Source organism: Felis catus, chromosome E1, assembly GCF_018350175.1.
Source record: "Felis catus isolate Fca126 chromosome E1, F.catus_Fca126_mat1.0, whole genome shotgun sequence".
NCBI lineage: Eukaryota > Metazoa > Chordata > Mammalia > Carnivora > Felidae > Felis > Felis catus.
This window is the reverse complement of record NC_058381.1, coordinates 18,039,452-18,062,528: the sequence shown is the minus strand read 5'-3', so window position 1 is coordinate 18,062,528 and position 23,077 is coordinate 18,039,452. Positions and strand designations below refer to the sequence as shown.

At 56.9% G+C, this 23,077-nt stretch overlaps 4 protein-coding genes and 3 non-coding genes across 15 annotated transcripts; 6 read left to right on the top strand and 1 right to left on the bottom strand.

Annotated features, from left to right (window-relative positions):
• The first annotated feature begins 1 nt into the window (after nt 1).
• On the top strand, nt 2-3,192 carry RPL23A (ribosomal protein L23a). The gene is made up of 5 exons (XM_003996479.4): nt 2-154; nt 764-947; nt 2,240-2,416; nt 2,852-2,921; nt 3,133-3,192. The coding sequence occupies exons 1-5, from the start codon at nt 130-132 to the stop codon at nt 3,145-3,147; spliced, it is 471 nt and encodes a 156-aa protein (XP_003996528.1). The 5' UTR covers nt 2-129; the 3' UTR covers nt 3,148-3,192.
• On the top strand, nt 613-679 carry LOC111557894. The gene has a single exon (XR_002738305.1). It is a non-coding gene; the product is annotated as a small nucleolar RNA SNORD42 (small nucleolar RNA).
• LOC111557901 lies at nt 2,082-2,153 on the top strand. The gene has a single exon (XR_002738310.2). It is a non-coding gene; the product is annotated as a small nucleolar RNA Z17 (small nucleolar RNA).
• Nucleotides 2,729-2,777, top strand: LOC111557895. Its single transcript, XR_002738306.1, has one exon. It is a non-coding gene; the product is annotated as a small nucleolar RNA SNORD42 (small nucleolar RNA).
• A 438-nt stretch (nt 3,193-3,630) lies between the features above and the next one.
• TLCD1 (TLC domain containing 1) lies at nt 3,631-5,405 on the bottom strand. Its single transcript, XM_011288988.4, has 4 exons — nt 5,033-5,405; nt 4,617-4,699; nt 4,446-4,528; nt 3,631-4,181 (listed from the first exon to the last, which is right to left on the bottom strand). The coding sequence occupies exons 1-4, from the start codon at nt 5,224-5,226 to the stop codon at nt 3,798-3,800; spliced, it is 744 nt and encodes a 247-aa protein (XP_011287290.1). The 5' UTR covers nt 5,227-5,405; the 3' UTR covers nt 3,631-3,797.
• Nucleotides 5,406-7,512: 2,107 nt separating this feature from the next.
• On the top strand, nt 7,513-16,348 carry NEK8 (NIMA related kinase 8). Of its 9 annotated transcripts, XR_002148980.2 has the most exons (16): nt 7,514-7,655; nt 9,474-9,679; nt 9,917-10,149; nt 10,380-10,511; nt 10,982-11,190; nt 11,355-11,434; nt 11,517-11,698; nt 11,803-11,953; nt 12,547-12,719; nt 13,049-13,166; nt 14,047-14,197; nt 14,434-14,597; nt 14,703-14,861; nt 15,027-15,185; nt 15,563-15,714; nt 16,087-16,227. XR_002148980.2 is itself a non-coding variant. In XM_019817457.2 (15 exons), the coding sequence occupies exons 1-15, from the start codon at nt 7,609-7,611 to the stop codon at nt 16,212-16,214; spliced, it is 2,229 nt and encodes a 742-aa protein (XP_019673016.2). In that variant the 5' UTR covers nt 7,513-7,608; the 3' UTR covers nt 16,215-16,348. The 9 variants fall into 9 exon arrangements, 8 of the variants coding, with proteins under 8 accessions (XP_019673016.2, XP_019673017.2, XP_019673015.2 ...); XM_019817457.2 differs by lacking the exon at nt 15,563-15,714 and having other exon boundaries at nt 7,513-7,655; nt 14,110-14,197; nt 16,087-16,348; XM_019817458.2 differs by lacking the exon at nt 15,563-15,714 and having other exon boundaries at nt 12,643-12,719; nt 16,087-16,348.
• Nucleotides 16,349-16,892: 544 nt separating this feature from the next.
• Nucleotides 16,893-23,013, top strand: TRAF4 (TNF receptor associated factor 4). Its single transcript, XM_003996478.5, has 7 exons — nt 16,893-17,149; nt 20,109-20,160; nt 20,768-20,872; nt 20,943-21,104; nt 21,192-21,353; nt 21,451-21,606; nt 21,883-23,013. The coding sequence occupies exons 1-7, from the start codon at nt 17,007-17,009 to the stop codon at nt 22,513-22,515; spliced, it is 1,413 nt and encodes a 470-aa protein (XP_003996527.1). The 5' UTR covers nt 16,893-17,006; the 3' UTR covers nt 22,516-23,013.
• The last annotated feature ends 64 nt before the right edge of the window (nt 23,014-23,077 follow it).

Genomic DNA, 23,077 nt, shown 5'->3' with positions numbered 1-23,077 from the left:
CTACCATTCCCGGCGGTCTCCGCGCCATAGATTATCCAATGAGCTTTAAATGAAAAGTATCGCGATTCTTCCGTGAGACTTGGCTCTATAAGCCCCTGGAAACAAGCCTCGGAAATCCCTTTCACGAAGATGGCGCCGAAGGCGAAGAAGGAAGGTCTGTGCTGGGGCTGGGGGTACCGCAGCTAGTTGGCCTGGGATTCCCGCAGAGTGAACAAACTGGGAGGATGGAGGCTGAGCTGGTTCTTGGGGTGTCTGCTCCGGAGCTACTTCTAGCATTCTGCCACTCTACGGCGCGCGTGGGCCCAGCCGCATGGGCTGAGCTCCGTGACAGGGCTTGGGGAGGCAAGTCCGGCCGCCACCACCTGTCGGGGCTGCCAGACTGTTGGCTTTGGGGAACTACACGCATCCATAGGCCGGAGTTTCATGTCTCCAGACCTGAGTTGTTGTCCGCACCTAATTTTCCTTTTTTCCACGTGTTAGACGGGGCTATGAACAGTTAAAACTATTAGAGTATATGTTGTCAAGTATCAAGCATTCGATCATTGCTAGGTGTTTTGTTTTGTTTTTTTTTTCGTCGTATCGCTGGAGTTATTCCAAGTTCGCCCCAGTACCGTGCATATGATGGAAAAATTGTAACCTCCTGAGACTTATGATGTCTTCAAAGGAACCGCTGATGCACGTGTGCCTTGGAGCGCCCGCTAGGGGTCTTGAGGACGGAAGTGAATGGTTTCTGAATCCCGTGCCTTCATATTCTTTATTTTAGCCCCTGCCCCTCCCAAAGCCGAAGCCAAAGCAAAGGCTTTGAAGGCCAAGAAAGCAGTGCTGAAAGGCGTCCACAGTCATAAAAAAAAGAAGATCCGTACGTCACCTACATTCCGACGGCCCAAGACACTGCGTCTCCGAAGACAGCCCAAATATCCTCGAAAGAGCGCCCCCAGGAGAAACAAGTCAGTACTGCCCCTTTCCCATGAAAAGATCTTGGGTATCCTCCATTCGTAATTTGGAAATTTACCAGACCTACAGCACGCCTTGTCAAATATCTGTTGGTACCTAGTGTGCGTCTCTTAATAGTGTGAAGAGATTGTTAATGCCCTATTTAAGGACAAGAGGAGGCATTTTGACAACATTGGCAGGCACTGTTTAAGACAACTCAGTGACTTCTGGTTATTAGGTTAATTATTGCTTCACATGTGGTCAGGGTTTTAAAGTCTGCTTTCTTGGAGTATATAGTAGGACTTTGATACATGCTTTTGTTTTGGAGTTCCCTATTACTGTAGGGGACAGTCCTTGATGGTGACAGTGTGGGATGATTCTAGGTTGATAAGGATATTTAATAATCTGTATTAATCAGAGAAGGCCTGCAGCGGTGTATAGAAGCTTCTCATTTACTCTCAACTCGTTAAACTCAAGGAATAGTTGGGGGGAGGGGAGGGTTAGGGTTAGGGGGAAGTTTTTGAGTATTTGCCACACTACTGGTAATAACTGACCTTAAGGGCCACAGATTAAAACACCAGTAGTAATTGCCACCTCCCACTGCTTTCCTAAGAAAAAGGCAGGAGTGGGTTCTGCCCCATTTGGACCTAGGAGTTAGTGTGAGGAGAGGTTGAGACCTGATGTCTAGCTTTAAAACAGGAAGCAGGTGTCCAGGTGAATGGAGACTTGTTTCTCTGAATTTCAGGGGGAAAGCTGTGTTGTAGGTGTTTTCAAGCCACTGTAGTTTTAACTTAACGCTGTAAATAAGGGTTGCTGTCAGTTGATGGCCCTCAAACCAGTTTTCACCAACCAGAGGGAGCAGAAATGTCTGGCTAATCTCCTGATGAAGCACCAACATTCTTTGGAACTCTAGCCTGGGTTTTAAGATCCCATAGTCCAGCTTTGTGCTCTAGGGGTAAGTTGTTTAACCTCAGAAGTGTCAAGTTTCTTCCAGAAGTTTGCCCTCCAAAATGTTGAGGTCAAATAAATAATGGAGGGGTTTGGAACTCAGAGCTGATTCTTTAATCACTTAAAGGGTGAAAGTCCTTCAAGCAGAAGAGTACAGGGTTCTGTCCCCCAGGCTGAGGTTCCAGGTCCCTAAGTTACAGGGTGCAGATGATGACACTGTTTAGCGACCAAAGTCTGACAAAAATGATTGCTACTTTATTGTCTGATGCACCTGGGCTCTTCTGGCTTTGAGATCTAAAAGAGACCTAATCCTTTTATTGGACCCAGGCCAGATGATACCATTTTGCCTCTTCCCCAGGCTTGACCACTATGCCATCATCAAGTTCCCCCTGACTACAGAGTCGGCCATGAAGAAAATAGAAGACAACAACACTCTTGTGTTCATTGTGGATGTCAAGGCCAACAAGCACCAGATCAAACAGGCCGTGAAGAAACTCTATGACATTGATGTGGCCAAGGTCAACACTCTGATCAGGTGAGCCAAGAAATCTGCATGGAGTCAGTAGGTTTCACAGCTTGCAAGCCTTGAGAAATGAGTGATTTCTGCTGTAGTTAGTCCTTTGTATCTATACAGACTTTAGAGGACACATTAGTTCTCCTGCCTCTAGGACTTGATGTATGGAGTTAGTGTTCATTTTCTTGATCCCTATACCTCTAGACAGACAGGCCCTAGAGTAAGATAAAATTTATGTCAGATTACTTGGAGTTAAGTTTTAAAATGTTATATGGTGTTCCATGTAAAAGGGAGTTGACTTCATTTGTGGCTTGGTGGCATCCCTAGCCTCCTGTGCAAATGCTGGAAAAGACTGACATGGACAAAGGAACCACTGATGTGCCATAAAGACTAGGGGAAGAAAGGAGGGTTTGGGGGCTGTGAGAACAGCGGGAACTAAAGCTTCCTTCATCCTAGGCCCGATGGGGAAAAGAAAGCATATGTTCGACTGGCTCCTGACTATGATGCTTTGGATGTTGCCAACAAAGTAAGCTTCCTTTGCTGTTAACTCACCCCCGAAGTGCAAGTGATGTGTCCATTACTGGCCAAAACCTGACTTGCTGATTTAGTCTTAAATGACTGCACCCCTATCCTTAATAGGCCCTTTCCTTGCCTTATTTTTGCTTTTTAATTATGACCTTCCAGTTTAATCTTCATATTTTATCTCCCAGTAACAAAGCTCCCCTTTTGTTTTTCAGATTGGGATCATCTAAACTGAGTCCAGCTGGCTAAATCTAAATATAAATTTTTTCAACATATATGTTTCTCTGTCGATTTCTGGTTGGGCTTCAGGAAGGCCATACTGTGGTGTATACACACCACAGTAACAAGGCTTGGGCAAGACTCTTGGTCTACTTACCCTGTTGGAACACTCTGCTTTAGTACCTCACCGCACTTGTTAACATTTTAGCAACAGGAACTCAAATATTTGTGGCCCAGATGAGGGTTGGTTGTCTGTCCTAGGACAACTACCATTTGCCACCATCATAGTGGTAGGGGAAAAAACAAGAACCCCTCCCTTTATCCCTGGAAGAGGCTTTGTATGAAACCAGTACACAATACACAATTCTCATTAGCATCCACTTCAGGGCAGTGTGGGATGGCTGCCTTTCATAGCACCTTGTCCCTGCACCCAACCAGCATGTCCAACCGGTCTGTCTGCTTTCCTCACCCCTTGCCCAAGAAAGGACAAGGACTTCCGGAGGAGTGCTTTCATTAGCATTTTCAATAGTAGGTGCAGACTTGAAAGGTGGAGAGGTTATCCCCAGGATGCCCCAGGCTTGGGGCTAATTCTTTCATATATGTGTGAGGCTCTGTTCTTGGCTGTGTTTGCTCTTGCCACAAGTTGTAGGCTTTGTGCCTCTCACTCAGTCAAAAACTTGTCTTTGTGTTGCTGGCTGGGGACACGCTGAGGGCAGAAGTCTGAGCGGAGGAGACGGGAAAAGTAGATGAGGATCATGATGTCCAGCATGAGCAGGATACCCAGCAGAAAAGTGCCCAGAGTCCTCTGGCCCAAATAACGCAAGAAGTAGTGCGTGAGGTAGGCCTGAGGGGCCAGGCGGAAGAGAAAGTACATGACCAAATTGACATATTTGTTGACCCGGTAGAGGAGAAGGTGCTGGGCATTGTTGATCTTCATCATCATGCGGAAGGTGAGGAATATGTTGCTGACCTCCACCAGCAATGTTAGGACTCCCCCACCGACAAAACTGCTCCAAAAGATGCCTGAAAAGAAGGCACCCATGGCCTGGAAGACACGGGTGAGAATGTGTTAGGGAACCCAGATACCATCAGTTTGTTGAGATACTAGGTAAGGCCAGGGATTGCTGGCTTAAAATAGCCAAAAGCACAGAAACAATGCCAACCCTCTGTCCCAGCAATGGGATGTAGGACACAGGTTAGAAATGGGGTTAAGAAAAAGATGGGTCTTTACCTCCCAGGTTCAGACAGACAAGGCTGAGACTAGATTGCTAGCACCAGGCCTACACCATATCCCCTGCGTCTCATTTACCATGACGTGGTGAACCAGGTATTCCCAAGAAGCTCGGGCTTGATGACTAATCACGATGTCCACCGTGTCGTGGATGAAATACCCTAGCAGAGAGAGAAAAAGGTCATGAAAAGACCTGAACAAGCTTTTCCCCGTCCCCCACCTACTTAATGCTTTCTGGGCAAGACCTACCTGCGGAGAAGCAAACTAGCAGGTAGCCAGAAAGCGACCATGCCGTCTCAATCTCCACCAGCAACTCCGGGGTCTGCCATATACTGGGAGCGAAGAAAGCAGGCTCTCAACATCTCGGCATCCCTAAGGACCCTCTAATCCCCCATTACCCTTCCCAGTCCCCGGGGATCTGAGCTCGCGCTATTGGCTGACTGGGCAGTGAGGAGAGAGGCCTGGCTGAAACCCAGGTGTCTCCCGTTTCCCAGATGGGATTTTTTTTTTTCCCCTCCCCCTGGGTCCTCTGCCGCTCCTAGTTGGAGAGTTTTCAAACAGGGAAATCAGGTAAGACTGCATGGCCTCGGCCTGCCCGAGAGGGATGCGGAGGGTAACGCGGGATCCCTAGCCACCCACCTTCAAAACCCCAGTCCTTTACTCACCACAGCAGCGCCCAGATTCCAGACACGATGGAATGGGCGAAGGAGACGAGCAGGTTGTGCCAGCGCCAGGTGCGCAGGGGGTCGGCGCGCACGTGCGCCGGCAGCGGCAGGCAGCAGAGCGCTCTCCGGAGCCCCCGGAAGGTCAGCGTGGCGCTCAGGAGCAGCGGCAGGGCGGGGTGAAGCAGTGGGGGCATGCTGGCCCTCCCTGCCGTCTGTCTGCCCTCGAGGCGGCCTCCTCGGACTGCTCCCGGAATGGCGCTCCCTCTCGGGCCAGTCCACCCCGGCCGCCTCGCTGCCGGCCGCCAGCCTCGCACAGATTTCGTGGAGCCCTCTAGGCCCCTGCGCTCCTCCCGTGCCCTCCCCGCGGGCCTCTGTCCCCGCCCCCTATCGCCCCCGCCCCGCCCCGCCCCGCCCCGCTCCGCCCCGGCCGCTTGCTCCCGCCCCTCCGGCTCCTAGGCTGCACCCAGGGCGTGAGCGCCGTTTCGCGGGGTCTCCCGGCCCCGCCTGGCTCCCGCGGACTTCGGGCGAAAAGGAGCTCTACTGGGGGCGCCGCCACCCCCGCGGCACCCCTCTCTGGCCCCTCCCGACTGCCGATGGAGCCCCGCCTCGCTCGCTTGGCCTCATTAACCCGCGTCCCTACTTTCCCCGCGGCTACCGGCTCCCCCTCCTGGGCGGGCACTGAGAGAACACTCTCTCCTCCCTCAACTCCAATCTTGGCAGAGCGGGGCGGGGCCCGTCACACACCCGGGTCCTTTAAGCCCTGGTCCTGCAGATGGATCCGAGCCTCACTTCGACAATGATCTCCGCCCATACCCTGTTCTTCCACTGGATCTCTAGCTTCTTCAGGCCAGTTTTTCTGCGGGTATGGCGCCCCGCATCAACTCCGTGCCTGGAAAGGGTCGACTAATCTATCATCACCCCTCTTCCCAGCTCGCTTTTGGGCTCCCGGGACCGTGCGGCTGTCACAATCCTCCCTCAGACAGTCCCAGCTCTCTTCTTCTGGCTCCCTGGAGACTGGGACGAGGAAAGACCGCGGATTTGCCGGGGCTGCTGGGGTGACGCTTACTCTTCAGGCCAGCGGCCCGAGGCAGTTGCAGCTCGCGGTCACTAGGTGTCAGCCTATCCCCACCTTGGGGCGGGATCCCCTCCCGCCTCCAGTGGAACGAAGAGCTAATGCCCGAACTGCTGAGAACCTGGGGCTGGGGGTGGCGGTATGGGAGTGGAAGGGTGTAGCTGGAGGGGAGGGGGGAGCTAGGGAAAAGCTGCTGCGAGAGGGAGGGAAAGCTAGAAGCCTTAGGGGACCAAGAGGTTTGGGTGTTTGCTCTACCTCCCCTGATAGCTCCACGGTTACATATTAACCCCTGTGGGGCTCCTGGGTCAACCACGGCCCGATTGGTTTCTAGGTGAGAGCACGAGTGTCCCGGGTTGAGCGGCTTTTCCCCTCTGTGCTCCCCTTTAGTCACAGGGCAGCTTTGTTTATCAGCCAAGAGCAGCCTGAGGCAGCGACCGAGGGCCCCTCGTGGGGACCCTCAAGTGGTCCTTCCACTTGGGTAGGTTTGAGTACCCTTTTGAGGGGTGGGGCTGGACAGAACATAAACACTCCTTTCTTCACATTCCTCATTCACTCAGAAATAGGGACGCTATCCCTTAGCTAATAATCATCCTCTCGCTCTTTGAGCTTTTATGGAGCTCACACAGAGGAGGCGGCACAGGGAGACAACAGGAATTAAACTCACTCCTGTTCAAGACAATCGTACTGACCAGTCCCCTACGTTTAGGCAGAAGCTTTGAACCCACATCGGCCAAACAGCTCCCTTTCCTCCTCTCTCTGTTGTTTTCAGATAGTGGTCCACTTCCCTTTCATCCCCCTCTCAAGGAGATTCTCCCTACAGTTGAGCATTGAAGGCAGATTACCTGAGGCAAAGTTGTGTGTGTGCAGGGGGGAGTTGGAAGTGCTGACGAGCGCGGTGCTCACAAGTCCGGACGGCCTGGAGACCGTGTCTCCTCCACCCTAGGTGAATCAATTTGCACAGCTCGGGGTTTCCCCGGTCCCTCCCTAGGCAAACACGAAACTCAGCTAACCTTGCTCCCTGCCCCACAGACCGAGAGTGCTGACGCTCTCGGTACAGTTTTGGTAGTTCATCATTTGCGTGCCAATGAGAATCTGCTCTCCCCTTTCGAAATAGCGTCACTAGTGGGCAAAGAGGTGCTGCGCTGAGAGGTCGGTCCTGGCTTTCCACCCTCACACGGTTGTGCAGGGCACCCCTCCGCTCTAAGGAAGCTTTTTGAGGGCCGGATGCCGAGATGTGTGTGGGAAGTGGCTGGTACCGTACCGCTAACCGCGCCAAGAAACGGCATAACACTCCATTCCTCGGACCCTGAAAAAGTAACTGTGGGTGGGGGCTGGTAACACCCAGTAAACAGCACACAACAGATACAAGGCTGAACCAACTCCAATCTCACTTGCTCCGCCCCCAATTATCTTGCAACGTAGGGGGCGTGGCCCTAGGGTGGGCGGGTCCGCGCACGCGCCGCGTCTGGGTGTAGGGGTTCCGGAAATGTGACTGAGAAATGAGATGGAGAAGTACGAGCGGATCCGAGTGGTGGGGAGAGGTGCTTTCGGGTGAGCCAGGGATCTGGGGAAGGAAACTGGTCGGGGAGAGGGAAAGTAAGTCCCAGCTCTGTCCGCGAATTCTCTGCCTGGTTAGCCCCGCCCCGAAGCGTGAGCGCACACTTGGAAAGCCCCGCCCAGACTTCCGGTCTCAGTCCCTGCTGGGAGACTCCGCCTCTAAGGAGGTCACGCCCCCAACAAGCCTGTGCGCCCCCGCAGAGTTCTGTTCTTTGATGCCTGATTCATTCATTCTACGAATACTGAGCGCCAACTCTTACCGGTCTGGCTCTTGGCGCCAAGTATACTGTCAAGACCAAAATAGGCGTGGCCTTTTCTCTCTCGAAGCCTACAGACTGTAGGGAAATAATACAATAAACAAGATATTAAAGCAGTTACTAACAAGCTGCGAGCATAGTATACACCAGGGAGTACTTATTTGGGATGGTCAAGGAAATTTTCCCTGAGAGGTGAAGTTTAAAGCCAAGACTTAAGGAGTGAAGACCAGTAATTCGAAGGTGAAGGCAGAGCTTTTCAAAGAGAGGAAACCGTCTATGGGAAGGACCTCATGTGAGAAAGAATTCAGAGTATTCAAGTAACCGAAAAAAAGACTGAAGTTGGAATGTAGTGGGCAAGGGAAAGAATGGTATAAAATGAGATTGTCACAGAGGTCAGGGACCAGATTATGGCCTTATGGGCGGAGATAAAGGGGTTGAATTTATTTGAAGTGTAAAGGGAAGAGGTTTAAGCAGAATGGTCTTGATGTGATTTGCATTTTTAAAATGTCACTCGGGCTGCTGTATGGAACTTAGATTTGAGGATGACAAAAGTGAAGGTACCATTTTAAAGACTCGTGCAGTATTTTAGGCAGGAAATAATGACTTGGCCAAGGGTTGTAGCAGAAATCAGAGAGAGAAATGGATGAGTTCACAATATTTTGGAGGTAGAAACAGGATTTGTTGATGTGTTAGTTTGAAATGGAGGAAAGATTTTGGCATGATTTTCAGGGTGTCTGACTTTGTGGTGGTGTCATTTACTGAGATGGAAGAGACTGAGAAAGGAAAGGTTTTGGGGGCAGGAATCGAAAGTTCTATTTTGATTTTTTTGTTAAAATTAAGGATGCATGCAAGCCATTTAGGTAGAGATGCAAGGCAGGTAGTTGGATTTGTTAGTCTGGGGCTCAGAGGAGAGATATATCAAATATAAATTTGATACTTAGATGATCATTCATTCATATCATCCATTCATTCAGTAGATACTTATTGAGTTCCTGTGTGCTAAATATTGGGCTATGCTCTGGGGATATGGTTGCGAAGGAGAACAAGAATCCTGCTTTTTATGGATACTAACCAGAGTTGGAAGAAAATAATAGTGTAAATGGCTTCTACTCATTGAGCATTTTTGATGTGCCAAACGCTGTGCTAAGTGCCTTACGTGTATTTTCTCAGCAACCCAGGGAAGTTGATTCTGTTTTTCAGATGATAACATCATATAATGCAAGAGTAGATAAGTAGTAAGAGGAGGAGCCAGGATTTGAACCCAGGCAGTTAACTCCGGGGTGTGTGGGAACGTAGGGAGATCAAGACTAACTTCACTGTGTCTTTGGTGAAACTGAATCTCAAATAAGTTAAATGACTTGCCTAAGGTCTCACACAGAGTTTGTGGTCAATTCTCCCTGTTCCTAAACTCAGTGTTCTGTGCATTTAGTTAGATGATCTCTTAGTCTGGGTTTCCTTTCCCCTCTCTTAAGTACTATCCAGTGACCAGGTCTGCCCTGCCTGATGTGTGGCTGGAGGCTCGGCTGGTACCCACCCCTGTACTCTGTGTCCCCAGGATTGTGCACCTGTGCCTGCGCAAGGCTGACCAGAAGCTGGTGATCATCAAGCAGATCCCAGTGGAGCAGATGACCAAGGAAGAGCGGCAGGCAGCCCAAAATGAGTGCCAGGTCCTCAAGCTACTCAATCACCCCAATGTCATTGAGTACTATGAGAACTTCCTGGAGGACAAGGCCCTCATGATTGCCATGGAATACGCACCAGGTGGGCCAGCCTCCTTGCATTGTCCTGGCTCCAAGGGCCTCTCACCTCTGGGACAGGCAGACACAGATCAGCCGGCTTCCCTCCTCAGAATGAGTTTGATGGAGGGTCAGAGGTATAGAGTTCTCATCCCAGTTGTGTGAGGCTAGCAGGCCCTTGCCCTTTCTGGGCTTAGTTTCATAAAAGGAGAGTCCCAGGTATGGGGAGACCTGGATCTGAAGTGGTTCCTTGTGGCTGCAGGTGGCACCCTGGCTGAGTTCATCCAAAAACGCTGTAACTCCCTGCTGGAGGAGGAGACCATCCTGCACTTCTTTGTGCAGATCCTGCTCGCGCTCCATCACGTGCACACCCATCTCATCCTGCACCGGGACCTTAAGACTCAAAACATCCTTCTTGACAAACACCGCATGGTTGTCAAGATCGGGGACTTCGGCATCTCCAAGATCCTTAGCAGCAAGAGCAAGGCCTACACGGTGCCTGGGCGTGGAGGGGAACTCAAGGGTGCTGGAGGTTTTGATGGCCAAGGCCCACTGTGTGCCCCAACTCTCTCCTCACCATAAGACCTTGGCCCCTTAGGCCCTGGCTGGCTGCAGGAAGAAGCACTTGGGCCTGCTTTGGGAAGAAGCTGTCTCCCAGTGGGCCTTGAACAGAGCCTTCCCTCCCCCACCCTCAGGCTATAATAATGTCCTCTTCCGCCCTGCAGGTGGTGGGCACTCCGTGCTACATCTCCCCTGAACTGTGTGAGGGCAAGCCTTACAACCAGAAGAGTGACATCTGGGCCCTGGGCTGTGTCCTCTATGAACTGGCCAGTCTCAAGAGGGCTTTCGAAGCTGCGGTGAGTTAGCACCCCCATGGGGACGACTAGGACATCTCTGTCCCTCCTCAGGAAGTCCTCGGCTCCAGCCACCTCTTATTTCTTCTCTTTTGGCTGAGTTATGTTTCCCTCTTCAGACCGGTAGGTCAGCCCAGGGCAGGGCTGTGACTTCCCTCTGGCTATGGGTTCCTGAGGGAGGGCTTGGGCCTTTCCGCTAAACTGAGGACTCCTGAAAGCAGAGCTCTCCCATCAGATTAGGGACCCTCCTAAGGGCAAGGCTTGAGTTCCTGAGGACATAAGTGAAGCTAAGCTCCCCGATCAGGAGTTCTCGAGAGCAGGGTTCAGCAGCTGTATCACTGGGAGTCCCCTCTTCAGACTGAACGCTCTGAGTGCAGGGCAATGACCACCCCATTAGACCTGGGGCGGGGAGACGCTGCCACCCAAGAGCATGACTCCGGCTGTGGCCAACCTCACACTTGATGCTTTCACAGAACCTGCCAGCGCTGGTGCTGAAGATCATGAGTGGCACCTTTGCACCTATCTCTGACCGGTACAGCCCTGAGCTGCGCCAGCTCGTCCTCAGTCTGCTCAGCCTGGAGCCCTCACAGCGGCCACCGCTCAGCCACATCATGGCACAGCCACTCTGCATCCGCGCCCTCCTCAACCTCCACACCGACCTGGGGAGCATCCGCATGAGGAGGCCTGTGCAGGGAGGGAGGGGGGACTCTGGGCCCAGGGGAGCACCCAATGGGAGCACAATGAGCCTGGGGCAGAGGGACCTCCGGGCAAGTCCTCCATTCCTGCGTGTGGGAGTGCCAGGAATGGGCCAGGTCTTGAACCCCCACCCCCACCCCCGACCCACAGGGCAGAGAAGTCCCTGGTCCCAGGGCCACCCATGGCCCCCGGCAGCACAGGGAGCAGGACCACAGGCGCCCGCTGCAGGGGTAAGTCGGAGCCCCCGGCCGGTGCCCACGGCCGCCAAGCCATTCCCACTAGTTTAATAGGCCTGATGCACTGTCCCCGCAGGTATACCCCGGGGACCCGCACGGCCGGCCATTCCGCCACCCCTGTCGGCAGTCTACGCGTGGGGCGGTGGGCTCAGCGCCCCGCTGCGGCTGCCGATGCTCAACACAGAGGTGGTCCAGGTGGCAGCTGGGCGCACGCAGAAGGCGGGCGTCACGCGCTCGGGGCGCCTTATCCTCTGGGAGGTGAGCAGGCTGGGGTGGCCCTGGACCGCAAGGGGGGCCCCGGGCAAGCAGGGGCCAAGCAGGGGCGGCCGGGGCGCCGCCCACGCCCTCCTGGCCTCCGACAGGCCCCGCCCCTAGGCGCCGGAGGGGGCGCGCTCCTGCCCGGGGCCGTGGAGCAGCCTCAGCCCCAGTTCGTCTCCCGTTTCCTGGAGGGCCAGTCGGGCGTGACTATCAAACATGTGGCCTGCGGGGACCTCTTCACAGCCTGCCTGACCGGTGAGTCCTTCAGGGGACTATGGGAAGGCACCCCCAGAGCACCTTCCCTCATTGCTTTGTCATTTGCAATCTGCACACTCAATTAATACTGCTCTCTGCTCTTTATCTGGCACCAGGTTCTTCACTCACGCACTCCCCTTTACCCTCACAAGGGCCTGGCCGAGTAGTTACAGTATACTGTACTCATTTGAGGGAGGCTCAGAGAGAGAGAGAGAGAGAGAGGGAGAGAGACCTGGAAAGCTCAGATCTTAAAAGCTCAAAGAGGAGAGGTGCGCCTCTGTGGCTCAGTTGGTTAAGCGCCCGGCTGTTGATCTGGGCTCAGGTCTTGATCTTACAACTGGGGAGATGGAGCCTTGCATCAGGGCAACAGACCTTGCTGCTGCGCTCAGAGCACAGAGCCTGATGGGGAGTCTCTCTCCCTGTCTCTCTGCCCCTCCCCAGCTCGCACTCTCTTTCTCTCAAAAATAAATAAACTTCAAAAAAAAAAAATAATAAAGTAAATAAAGCTCAGAGACTGTCACTTGTCCCAACTCACACATCTGAGAAGAGACACCTCTGCCTATCCTTTTCTACCTCCTGTCCCATTCTTCCAGCTTTTTCTTGCTCCTCCAACCCACGGACTGGCTTATCTGGAAAACCAGCCCAACCTCTCTCTCCCTTCTCGTTCCTCACCACCCCCCACTCTCCAGACCGAGGTATCATCATGACCTTTGGCAGCGGCAGTAACGGGTGCCTAGGCCATGGCAGCCTCAATGACATCAGCCAGGTGGGTGTTGCACATACCTTGGAGAAGAGGAAGTGGGGAGATGGCATGGAGCCCACATTTGAGAGCTGACACCCAGGTTGGGGGCAGGGGATCCCCAGCAGCTAGGTCCCTCTAGCTCCCAGGCTGCACCTGTCCCAGGCAGTACCAGGGGAAGTACCGAAAGGCCGGCCTTCCCCAGTGGTTGCAGTGGGGGTGGGAGGGCAGTTAAAGAGACAGCCGTGTCTTGTGAGAATTCGCCGCTTCCAACTTCGTCCTTACGTGGGATGCTGAGGCCAGGCAGCTAGTCTAGGCCCCTTGCCCAGTCTCTCTCGCTTCCCCTCCCTCTCTAGCCCACCATTGTGGAGGCGCTGCTGGGCTATGAGATGGTGCAGGTGGCCTGTGGGGCCTCTCACGTGCTGGCCCTGTCCACAGAGCGAGAACTCTTTGCGTGGGGCCGCGGAGACGGTGGTAAGCTCTCCACCCCATTCTAGCCTCTTGGCTGCATCTCACAGTACCCTGGCCATGATTTGTTCTCTTCATACCCACCTTCTACCCCATGACTCGTTCTCCGTCTTTTCTCTTCAATTCCACTCATTTATTGACTTATGAAACTTTACTGCACATCTGTGAGCCCCCTGGGCTGGGTGCAGAGACAAGTTGAACAAGAGTCACTTCCTTCAGGGGCTTATGTTGTAACAGGGGAGATTTCTTTCATCAGTCAATACTTCTGGTGGCCCCCCCTGGGTCACACGTCCCGCTGGGCTTTGAAACTAGAGAAGACCTACGTGGGGTTTCTGTCCTCCTGGCAGACTCATTCTAATGGAAGGGATGACGTCTCCCTATGACAAAGGACAGACAGGGGCGCCTGGGTGGCTCAGTCGGTTAAGCGTCTGACTTCAGCTCAGGTCACGATCTCACGTTCCGTGAGTTCGAGCCCCGCGTCGGGCTCTGGGCTGATGGCTCAGAGCCTGGAGCCTGTTTCCGATTCTGTGTCTCCCTCTCTCTCTCTCTGTCCCTCCCCCATTCATGCTCTGTCTCTCTCTGTCTTAAAAATAAATAAACGTTAAAAAAAAAAAAAAAAAAGGACAGACAGCGTGAGGGCTCCTCCCAAGGTCCAGAGATGTGAGAACCCAAGGAATGGCATGGGAGTTTCCTGGAGAAGGCAGAGGTGGCATCTGAACGGGGTCTTGAGGAGGAGTAGGATTTTGACCACAGAGGGGCCAAGGATGGGCATTTCAGGCTGAGGGCACAGCCTTCACTCACGCTGTTACCTCTTCTCTGTGACTCCTCATCCTGGCATCACCGACCCTAAAACTCAAACAAGCCCCATCCTGGTTTCTCATTGTAGGCCGGCTAGGACTGGGCACCAGGGAGTCCCACAGCTGTCCCCAGCAGGTATCTATACCCCCAGGACAGGAAGCCCAGCGGGTTGTATGTGGCATTGACTCCTCCATGATCCTCACCGTGCCTGGCCGAGCCCTGGCTTGTGGGAGTAACAGGTAAATAGGTACACCGGGATGACTAGCCTGTCCCCTTCCCCTCCCTGGCTGCTAAGGCAACAAGACATGTCGTTGCCACCAACCAAGGGGCAGAACTAGGGGGCGCTGAGAGTGCTGCTGGGTTCAACCCAGGGTGGGATCTGTGCCCTGGTGACCAGGGCTCTTGCCCAGACTGCTGGGAGCAGGAGAGACTATACGAAGTGTCAGCTGCACTTGGGTTTGGCCTGTACCTTCAGGTTCAACAAACTGGGCCTGGACCACTGCTCCCTGGGGGAGGAGCCTGCCCCCGACCAGCAGGTAGAGGAGGCCCTGAGCTTCACACCACTAGGTTCCGCACCCCTGGACCAGGAGCCCCTGCTGAGTGTGGACCTGGGCACTGCTCATTCAGCTGCCGTCACTGGTGAGTAGGACCTGGGCACGGGAGGCCGCGGGTGGACTCTCCTGGCCTCCTTGGAATCTCACTTGAGGCATCCCTTTCCTTCCTTCCCTTTTTCCTCCCCTACAGCCTCTGGTGACTGCTACACTTTTGGCAGCAATCAGCATGGGCAGTTGGGCACCAATGCCCGCCGGGTCAGCCGGGCACCTTGTCAAGTCCGAGGCCTGCAGAACATCAAGACAGCGATGGTGGCCTGTGGGGATGCCTTTACTGTAGCCATTGGGGCAGGTGATTAGTGGGCACTGTGGGGGCGGATAGGGTGTGGGCAGTCCGTGGTTATCACGTTCAGGGTTGCTGAACATCGTGATGGGGCCCGTGCAGCAATCCGGGAGGAGAGCTGCTCGCTGAGCCGTGTCCTCCTCCTACTTCCCTGCTTGGGATTCTGTTTGGCAGAAGGCGAAGTGTACTCTTGGGGCAAAGGGGCCCGAGGTCGACTGGGAAGAAGGGATGAGGATGCTGGACTTCCTCGGCCAGTGCAGCTGGATGAGACGCACCCTTACACAGTGACGTCTGTGTCCTGTTGCCATGGAAACACTCTGCTGGCCGTTCGCCGTGAGTTGTTATAACTTTTCCCACTTCATCCACTAATCCAGCTGGGCCCGGCTCCTGCCCCCATCCCCAGTGGTCACAGCCCAAATCACTAAAAGCCCCCAGGTAAATGAAAGCAGAAGTTGCCGGGTAAAACAGCTTCCTACCTGGGGAGGGCAAGGGCGTTTGCGTCTTGGGCCTTGTTGAAGGGCTGCTCCGGTGCTTCCCAGGGCCCAAAGGCCTTCTTTCTCCTCCTACCCCCAGTCCAGTTTAGTTTGAACCTCTGTTTCTGGCCTATCAGGGTCCAGAGTCCAGGGCCATGTGTGGGAGTGGGAGCCGAGGTGGGTACCCCTTGCTGAGGCACTGCCCTCTGGGTCGCTGCAAGTTTCCATACCTTCCAGCGGTTACGGATGAGCCAATCCCACCCTGAGGCACCTAGATACACCTCTGGACCTGGACCACCCTGCTGTTGCTTCTCCTCTGAACGTTCTTGAAACGTGCGGATGCCTGCAGCAAGACTGTCCCCACCAGCCCCTGGCTGGTCATTAACCCGGTAGAAGAACTAGTGAGGCGCCCAACTCTCCTTTGGCCCCGGATATGAAAACCTCAACCCACCCTGTTCCCCCAACAACTCTCTTTTCTCTCCCCACCCCTCTTCTCTTAAGTTGGTGTCCCCAGGGACCAGGCTGGCTAGACCTGGAAACCAGACCTAAGTTTGGGAAGCGGGGTGGTCTCCCGACTCTTGGCAGAAAAAAGCTGGAGGTGGCTGTGGCTCCATGCAGATCGTGCCCTTTCCCCCAGCCCAGTTAGAAAATAAATCGCTGGTGCCCCCTGCGAGAGCAGCTCTACTTGGGGGCAGGGCAAGCCCAGTCCTGCCTGGACCGGCCATTCTGGCAGCCTAGCTTCTTCATTGCCTGCCCTGCAGGGAGTCTCGCCACCTACCCCCCACTCGGTAACCTGAGGCACGGATCAGCACAACTTCTGAGCTCCTTCCTCCCCTGTCGACTGGAAATGCATCTGCCAAGGGTACCAAAGTGTCTACCGCGGAGCTAATCCCTGCTGAAGGTGGCCTCTCACCCCACACCCCAGCCTTTCCCCCAAAGCAGGTTGGGAGAAAGGGTTGCTGGCTGGGCCAGACCAGTTTTCCAGATGACTGGGAAATAGCGCCAATAAAAACATCAGCTGCCTGCCCTAGAATGTGGTCTCTTCAGGGTTGGGGGTGGCGACACCCCAGGGCTGGGCAGGGCCGCGGTCCGGCCTGGGGAGGAATGTAGGCGCAGCCTGAGGCTGGGGCCGAGGTTCCTCTGGCCTAGCGCCCAGCACGGCTTCCCCGCGCCAGCCGAGCTCCCCAGATCTGGTTGCCAAGCTTCGGCTGCCTAGCACCTGCAAGCTGGAGTCCCGGGCCCCTAGGCGACACGTGGCCCCGGAGACGGAGCTATACGCTCGGGAGAAGGAACCATCGTGGCGCGGCCCAGTCCGGCCACCGGGGCCCTCCGCCCCATCCAGCTTCAGGGCCTCCCGCCCCTGGGGAGAAGCGGAGCCGCGATCTCCCTTCCGAAGGGGAGAGAGGAGCCCGTACGCGGTTGGAGGGCGCGAGGCCGGTCAGCCGCCCACCCCGCAAGCCGCGCGCCCGCGAGGTGGGCGGGAGCGCGAGTGTCCGGCGCTAGGACCGCGCGGGCGCGGCTCCACCCCCTCTTCCGGCGGGCGGGCTCATGGGCTCGGGGGCTGGGCGCAGGCCGCGGCCGCCAGTCGGCGCCGCCCGGAGCCGGGAGCGCGGCCGGAGCGAGGCGCGGGCTGTGGGGCCGCCGCGTGCCCGGCCCCGCTCGCCCGTGCCTGCCGCCCGCCATGCCCGGCTTCGACTACAAGTTCCTGGAGAAGCCCAAGCGGCGGCTGCTGTGTCCGCTGTGCGGGAAGCCCATGCGCGAGCCTGTGCAGGTTTCTACCTGCGGCCACCGCTTCTGCGACACCTGCCTGCAGGAGTTCCTCAGGTGCGGGCCGGGGGTAGCGGGGAGCGGCCGGTGGCGACGGCGAGGGGGGACGACGCATGGGGAGGGGCCCGGGCCGGAGACATGCCGGGCCTTTGTCTGCGCCGCGGCTCCGTGACCTCAGGGGCGCCCACCGTGACGTCACGGGGTGGCGGTGACGTCAGGCCCCGAGGGAGGACCCCACGCACTAATCCGAAGGGGCCCGGGGCCCACTGGCGCCCGCGCCCGTTCGGAAGAATTCCGTGCCAGCCTGCGGGGTGGAGGTGGGAGAAGACGCCCTTCCTGACCCGTGGCCGGCCCTCCCCCTCACCTGAAAGCCGGAGCGGCCTCATCCTTGAACTTTGAATCCTTACGGGAAGAGGAGGACAAAACCCTCTGTCCCGGGCAGTACCTTAAGCCTCCGGAGTTTCCGCCCATCTAACCTCTTCTGATTCTAACAATTCGAGAACGGCAGCTATTGTTCTCCCATTTCACAGATGATGAAACGAGAGATTCAAAAAAGGCTGCGGCTTGCCCACGATCACACAGTTACTTAAAGGCTTAACTGGGTTTTAAGCCCGGGCTGCTTTTGGTCCCACAACAGTGGGAGGACTGTGACGGTACAGATCGCCCCTGAAGCAGTGGAACCCCTTGGGTGTCCCTCCTTGCCCCTGGGGATCTTCAATACCGCGGGGCGTCTATAAATCGTTAGGGAGGGGGTCGCACCCTGAGTGTTACTGAACCAGGTGGCCCCTTGGCCCGTGGGGCGTTTGCTGAGTTCTGGGCACCCTGCGGTGTCCTGAATCGAACGCCTTTGCTGGGAAATGCTCACGTCAGGTGTAGGGAGGCAAGACGAGGGAGCCCTCATTCCTGGGGAGGTCGTGCCCCAAGAAGAGGTCGTGCTCCCTTTTCCCCAGGGAAAAGCTAGGTCAGCCACTGCCGCCTGTCTGGAGGTTGTTCGCTGAGGGGTTCTAGGGGCGCAGGCAGGGAGCGCTCCTGGGGCTCCTGCCTTCAGTGCTGCTCCCCTCCCTCTCTCAGCCCTCCGCAGCCCCTAGCTGGCGGAAATCTCAGCAGGCCCTTTGTTTTCAGTTCCCCGCAGCCCGGGCCGGCTCCTGCCCTCACATATGCTCCTGCAAGAGCTGCTGTGCTGCCCCCTCCTCCTTTTCCCTCACCCTCCTCTGTCCTCCCTCCTCCCTTCAGTGTACACACATACTCCCCTACAGACACACAGTCCCATTGTCTTCCGCGGCGCCCTACCCCGGCCCTCTGGTTTCCAGATGAGGCCAGCTGAGCCCCTGCCCCCACTCCCAGCTGACCCACCCCGACTGCCTGGGAGGGGGCTGTCAGGCCGTTTCCCTCCACCTCCTCTGTCCCTCTCCCCAGCTTCTGCCCCTCCCCCTCCCGGAAATCCCCTCTTCCTCTCCCACAGCCCCCTCCCCCCATCCTGTTTTCTCCCCTGGGCCTGGGCCTCCACTGCACCGCCTGGAGCAGTCTTGGCCCCTGCTTTCCCCACCCACCCCCCCTCCACTGCCTCCTCCCCTAGAGCTTGAGCGATGCTGCTGAGGCCCCCCGAAGGAAAGAAGTGGTTGAGCAGGCTCTGTCCCTCACCACCACCCCTTATCCTACAAGCAAGGGTGTCCATAGCCCCCGCAGAACCTTTGTCCTGGCGGGGCCCCAAGCTGCTCCGACTAATCTTCTGCCTGAAGCCTGGGGACTTGCCTTAGTCCCCTCCCTGTCTCCAAAACCACTAAATCAGCACATTCCTGGAGCAGCCCAGCAGACCCCTCCCCCATGGCCCACCCCCCTCTTTCCCCATTCCTGCCGGGGCTATTACTCAGGTTGGTCCAGGAAGGCTGGTTGCCCTGTGGGCACGGGCACACCTCTTCGGTGCCTGGACACGTATTGTTCTTGGTATTGGCGGCGTGGCCGGTGGTGGTAGTGGGGGTCAGGGGAGATGGGTGCTAGAAATCCTTTGGGCAGCCGGGGCACGGACTGCCCAGGTCCTACAAAGTTCTGTCGTGGACAGGGTTGCCATGTGGCTTCCGCTTCTGCCTTGATCTCTGCCTCCCACCTACCTGACTCAGACCTGCCAGGAATGCCGCGCCTGAGGGCCTTCAGCCCTACTGGGTGAGCCCTCGCTCTGCTCAGGCCATGCCAGGTGTGTGTGTGACTGGTCCTGGCTGGGGTCAGCAAGGGCATGTTGGTAGAAGAAGGCGTGTCAGTGGATTCGTTGGTGCAGGGTCAGAAAGCTTTCAGCGTGTGCCCTGCGGTGACCATAGTCTTGGCTGTGCTTGCTTGGGCGGTTTTTGTCGCCCCAGCCTCTCCTCGGTGTCTGTGGGGTAGTAGAACCTGTGTGAGGCGGGGAGTCAGACTGACGTCCAGCCGCTGCTAACCCCCCCCCCCCCCCCCCCCCCCGTCTCGGTTCTTTCATCTGCAAAATGGGAACACGCAGCCCCTTCGCAGAGGCAGGTGGTCAGGACTGGATGGGAGTGTGAACAGTGACTTAGAGTGAGCCTCTCCTCCTCCTTGCTTTAGGAGGCACACCCTCACGGGAGGAGGGAAGGGATGGGGTAAAGTGGCCCCAAGCTGACCTTTGCCCTGGGTTCTGGGACGAGATCCCTGCTGGGGGCCGGGCAGCCCTGGCACTTCATCTCAGCACTCACCCCCTGCCGCCGAAAACTTAACAGGGTGGAGGGCAGGTGTCCTGTCCCTCTCCCAGTCCAGCTGCCCTCCTGGGGGGAGGGGTACCAGCTGCCACCTGTTGGCCAAATGCTGTCTGAGGCAGCTGTCTGTCTCCACTGGGCCCACAACCCTCTCCCCAGGACAAGAGCTAGGATCTTCTGGGGTGCTAGGCAAGTGGGTACCTGCAGGCCTCTGGCTGAGGACAGGTCTAGTGAGAGGGAGGCTGCCCTGGTTGAGGGGTGGGACCTGGGTTCTCCTTTCCCATAGCTGGAGCCTGACTCTGTCCCCTCCCCCTTCACAGTGAAGGAGTCTTCAAATGCCCTGAGGACCAACTTCCTTTGGATTATGCCAAGGTGAGTCCACAGTGCCAGGCAGAGGCCCCAGTTACAGGCTTTTGCCCTTGGTGGAGGCTGGAGCTGCCGGCAGCCAGTTGGCTCGGGGCCAGTGTCAACCCGGTCCTGTGGAATCCTGTGCCCCCACAAAGGTGGCCCCTTCCCTCCCACCAGGCCAGTTTGCAAATGAGGCCAGTGTTTGCCCTGGAGGGCAGGCACAATGCCCGGCCTGTGGGGGTGCCAGGGGGTGCACAGAGCGGCTCTGTGCTCGCAAGCAGGGCTCCCCTCCCCTTTGGGTGGCAAGCCAGGCCCCTGGCTGAGGGCCAAGACCCCTCTACCAAGAGGAAGGAAGCAGAGGATGCGGAGGCTGCCCGGAACTGAGCGGGCTGATTGGCTGCTGTTCCAAAAGGAGGGAGTGTCCCGTGCAGGCATGTTGGGGACCCTGGTATCCAGCTTTGGAGCAGACACCACCTGCTCTGCCTTCCATCCCTCGGCACAGAGGGGACTATAGCTCAAGAGAGGCTGTTACCGACTCTTAGGTAGAGCTGGCCCGTCTGGGGGTGGTGGGGGTGGAAACTGGGGACTGTAGCGGGCTCTGACCCTGCCAGGTTCCTCCCCGTCTACCCAGATCTACCCAGACCCGGAGCTGGAGGTGCAGGTGTTGGGGCTGCCTATCCGCTGCATCCACAGTGAGGAGGGCTGCCGCTGGAGTGGGCCGCTGCGCCACCTACAGGTGAGTCTCCGGTGAGTGGGAGGGGGCTCCCCCTTTCTTGGCAGGCACTGACCGTCTCGCTCCCCCACAGAGCCACCTGAACACCTGCAGCTTCAATGTAATCCCCTGCCCCAATCGCTGCCCCACCAAGCTGAGCCGCCGGGACCTGCCTGCACACTTGCAGCACGACTGCCCCAAGCGGCGCCTCAAGTGCGAGTTTTGTGGCTGCGACTTCAGCGGGGAGGCCTTTGAGGTGGGTGGGGCCCGGTGGAGGGTGCAGGGTGAGTGGGGCGCCTGGTGGCCCAGGGATCCCTTCAGTCGGCCTCTCTGGCGTTTCTAGAGCCACGAGGGCGTATGCCCCCAAGAGAGCGTGTACTGCGAGAACAAGTGTGGTGCCCGCATGATGCGGCGCCTGCTGGCCCAGCATGCCTCCTCTGAGTGCCCCAAGCGTACCCAGCCTTGCACCTACTGCGCCAAGGAGTTCGTCTTTGACACCATCCAGGTGAGGCCCTCCCTGAGCCGCGGGCCGTGGGGCAGGTGGCGGGGTGGGGGTGAGGGTCAGCCTATTGACCGCTGTCTCTCCGCCCCTGTGGCCGTAGAGCCACCAGTACCAGTGCCCGAGGTTGCCCGTGCCCTGCCCCAACCAGTGTGGCGTGGGCACGGTGGCTCGGGAGGACCTGCCGGGCCACCTGAAGGAGAGCTGTAGCACCGCCCTGGTGCTGTGCCCGTTCAAAGACTCCGGCTGCAAACACAGGGTGAGATGCCCCTCCTCTTCCCTGTCTGTCCCCTTCTTAGTCCTTGAAGCCTCAGATGTAGACCAGGCCCTCGCTGGTCCCTGCCTTGCCGCTCTGAAGCCTTCGGTCCTTCCTTCTGCTGGCCGGCAGCGGCCTCCCAAGTGTCCTCTACCGTCCCCGGTCAGAGCTGGGTGCCTGCAGCCCCATCGCCGCTCCCCTCTGTCCCCCGTCTCCCCTGGGCATGTCCCTACTGATAACTGTTCTCCCTTCCCCCATGGCCCGGGGCTTTGCCAACAGTGCCCCAAGCTGGCGATGGCCCGGCATGTGGAGGAGAGCGTGAAGCCGCACCTGGCCATGATGTGCGCCCTGGTGAGCCGGCAGCGGCAGGAGCTGCAGGAGCTGCGGCGAGAGCTGGAGGAGCTGTCGGTGGGCAGTGACGGCGTGCTCATCTGGAAGATCGGCAGCTATGGACGGCGGCTTCAGGAGGCCAAGGCTAAGCCCAACCTGGAGTGCTTCAGCCCGGCCTTCTACACACACAAGTATGGCTACAAGTTGCAGGTGTCTGCGTTCCTCAATGGCAATGGCAGCGGTGAGGGCACGCACCTCTCGCTCTACATTCGCGTGCTGCCAGGTGCCTTTGACAATCTCCTCGAGTGGCCGTTTGCCCGCCGCGTCACCTTCTCCCTGCTGGATCAGAGCGACCCCGGGCTGGCTAAGCCACAGCATGTCACTGAGACCTTTCACCCTGACCCAAACTGGAAGAATTTCCAAAAACCGGGCACTTGGCGGGGCTCCCTGGATGAGAGTTCTCTGGGCTTTGGTTACCCCAAGTTCATCTCCCACCAGGATATCCGCAAGCGAAACTACGTGCGGGATGATGCGGTCTTCATCCGTGCCTCTGTTGAATTGCCCCGAAAGATCCTCAGCTGAGTGCGGGCGGGGCTCCAGGAGAAAGGGGGGTGGAGCATGACCTCAGCCGGGAACTGGCTGAACCTGGAGAAGGGGCCGGACCCCCTTTCAGCTGCTTCTGCTGCCCAGGTTCTGTTCCCCCTCTCCTCTTCCTTACCACCCTCAGGTGCCTCCTATTGGTGCTTCAGCCCTGGCCCCTGGGGGGAGCAGGTCTTGGGGTCATCAAGGGCTTGGAAAAAGCGATCCCAGGGCCTGTCTCCTCTCCTGGGCAGGGAAGACATGCCTTGGTGCCGGCCACACTCTACCCAGGACTGAGGCGCCTGCTGGTGCTACGTCCCAAGAGCCATAGTGGGGGGTGGGAGTGGGGATGTGAGGGGTAGTTCAAAGAATCTGTCTTGAGATCTGATTTCTCTTCCCCTTTCCCCAGCTGTGCCCCCTCTGGTTATTTATTTACTTAGTGCCAGGAGGGCACGGCAGGGGAGCCCTGGTTTTTAATAAATCCTGAATTGTATTTATTAACTTGGTTCCAGCCTGACTTATCTGGGATGGTTAGGGCCGCCTGAGGCTGGGCCCAACAGGGAAG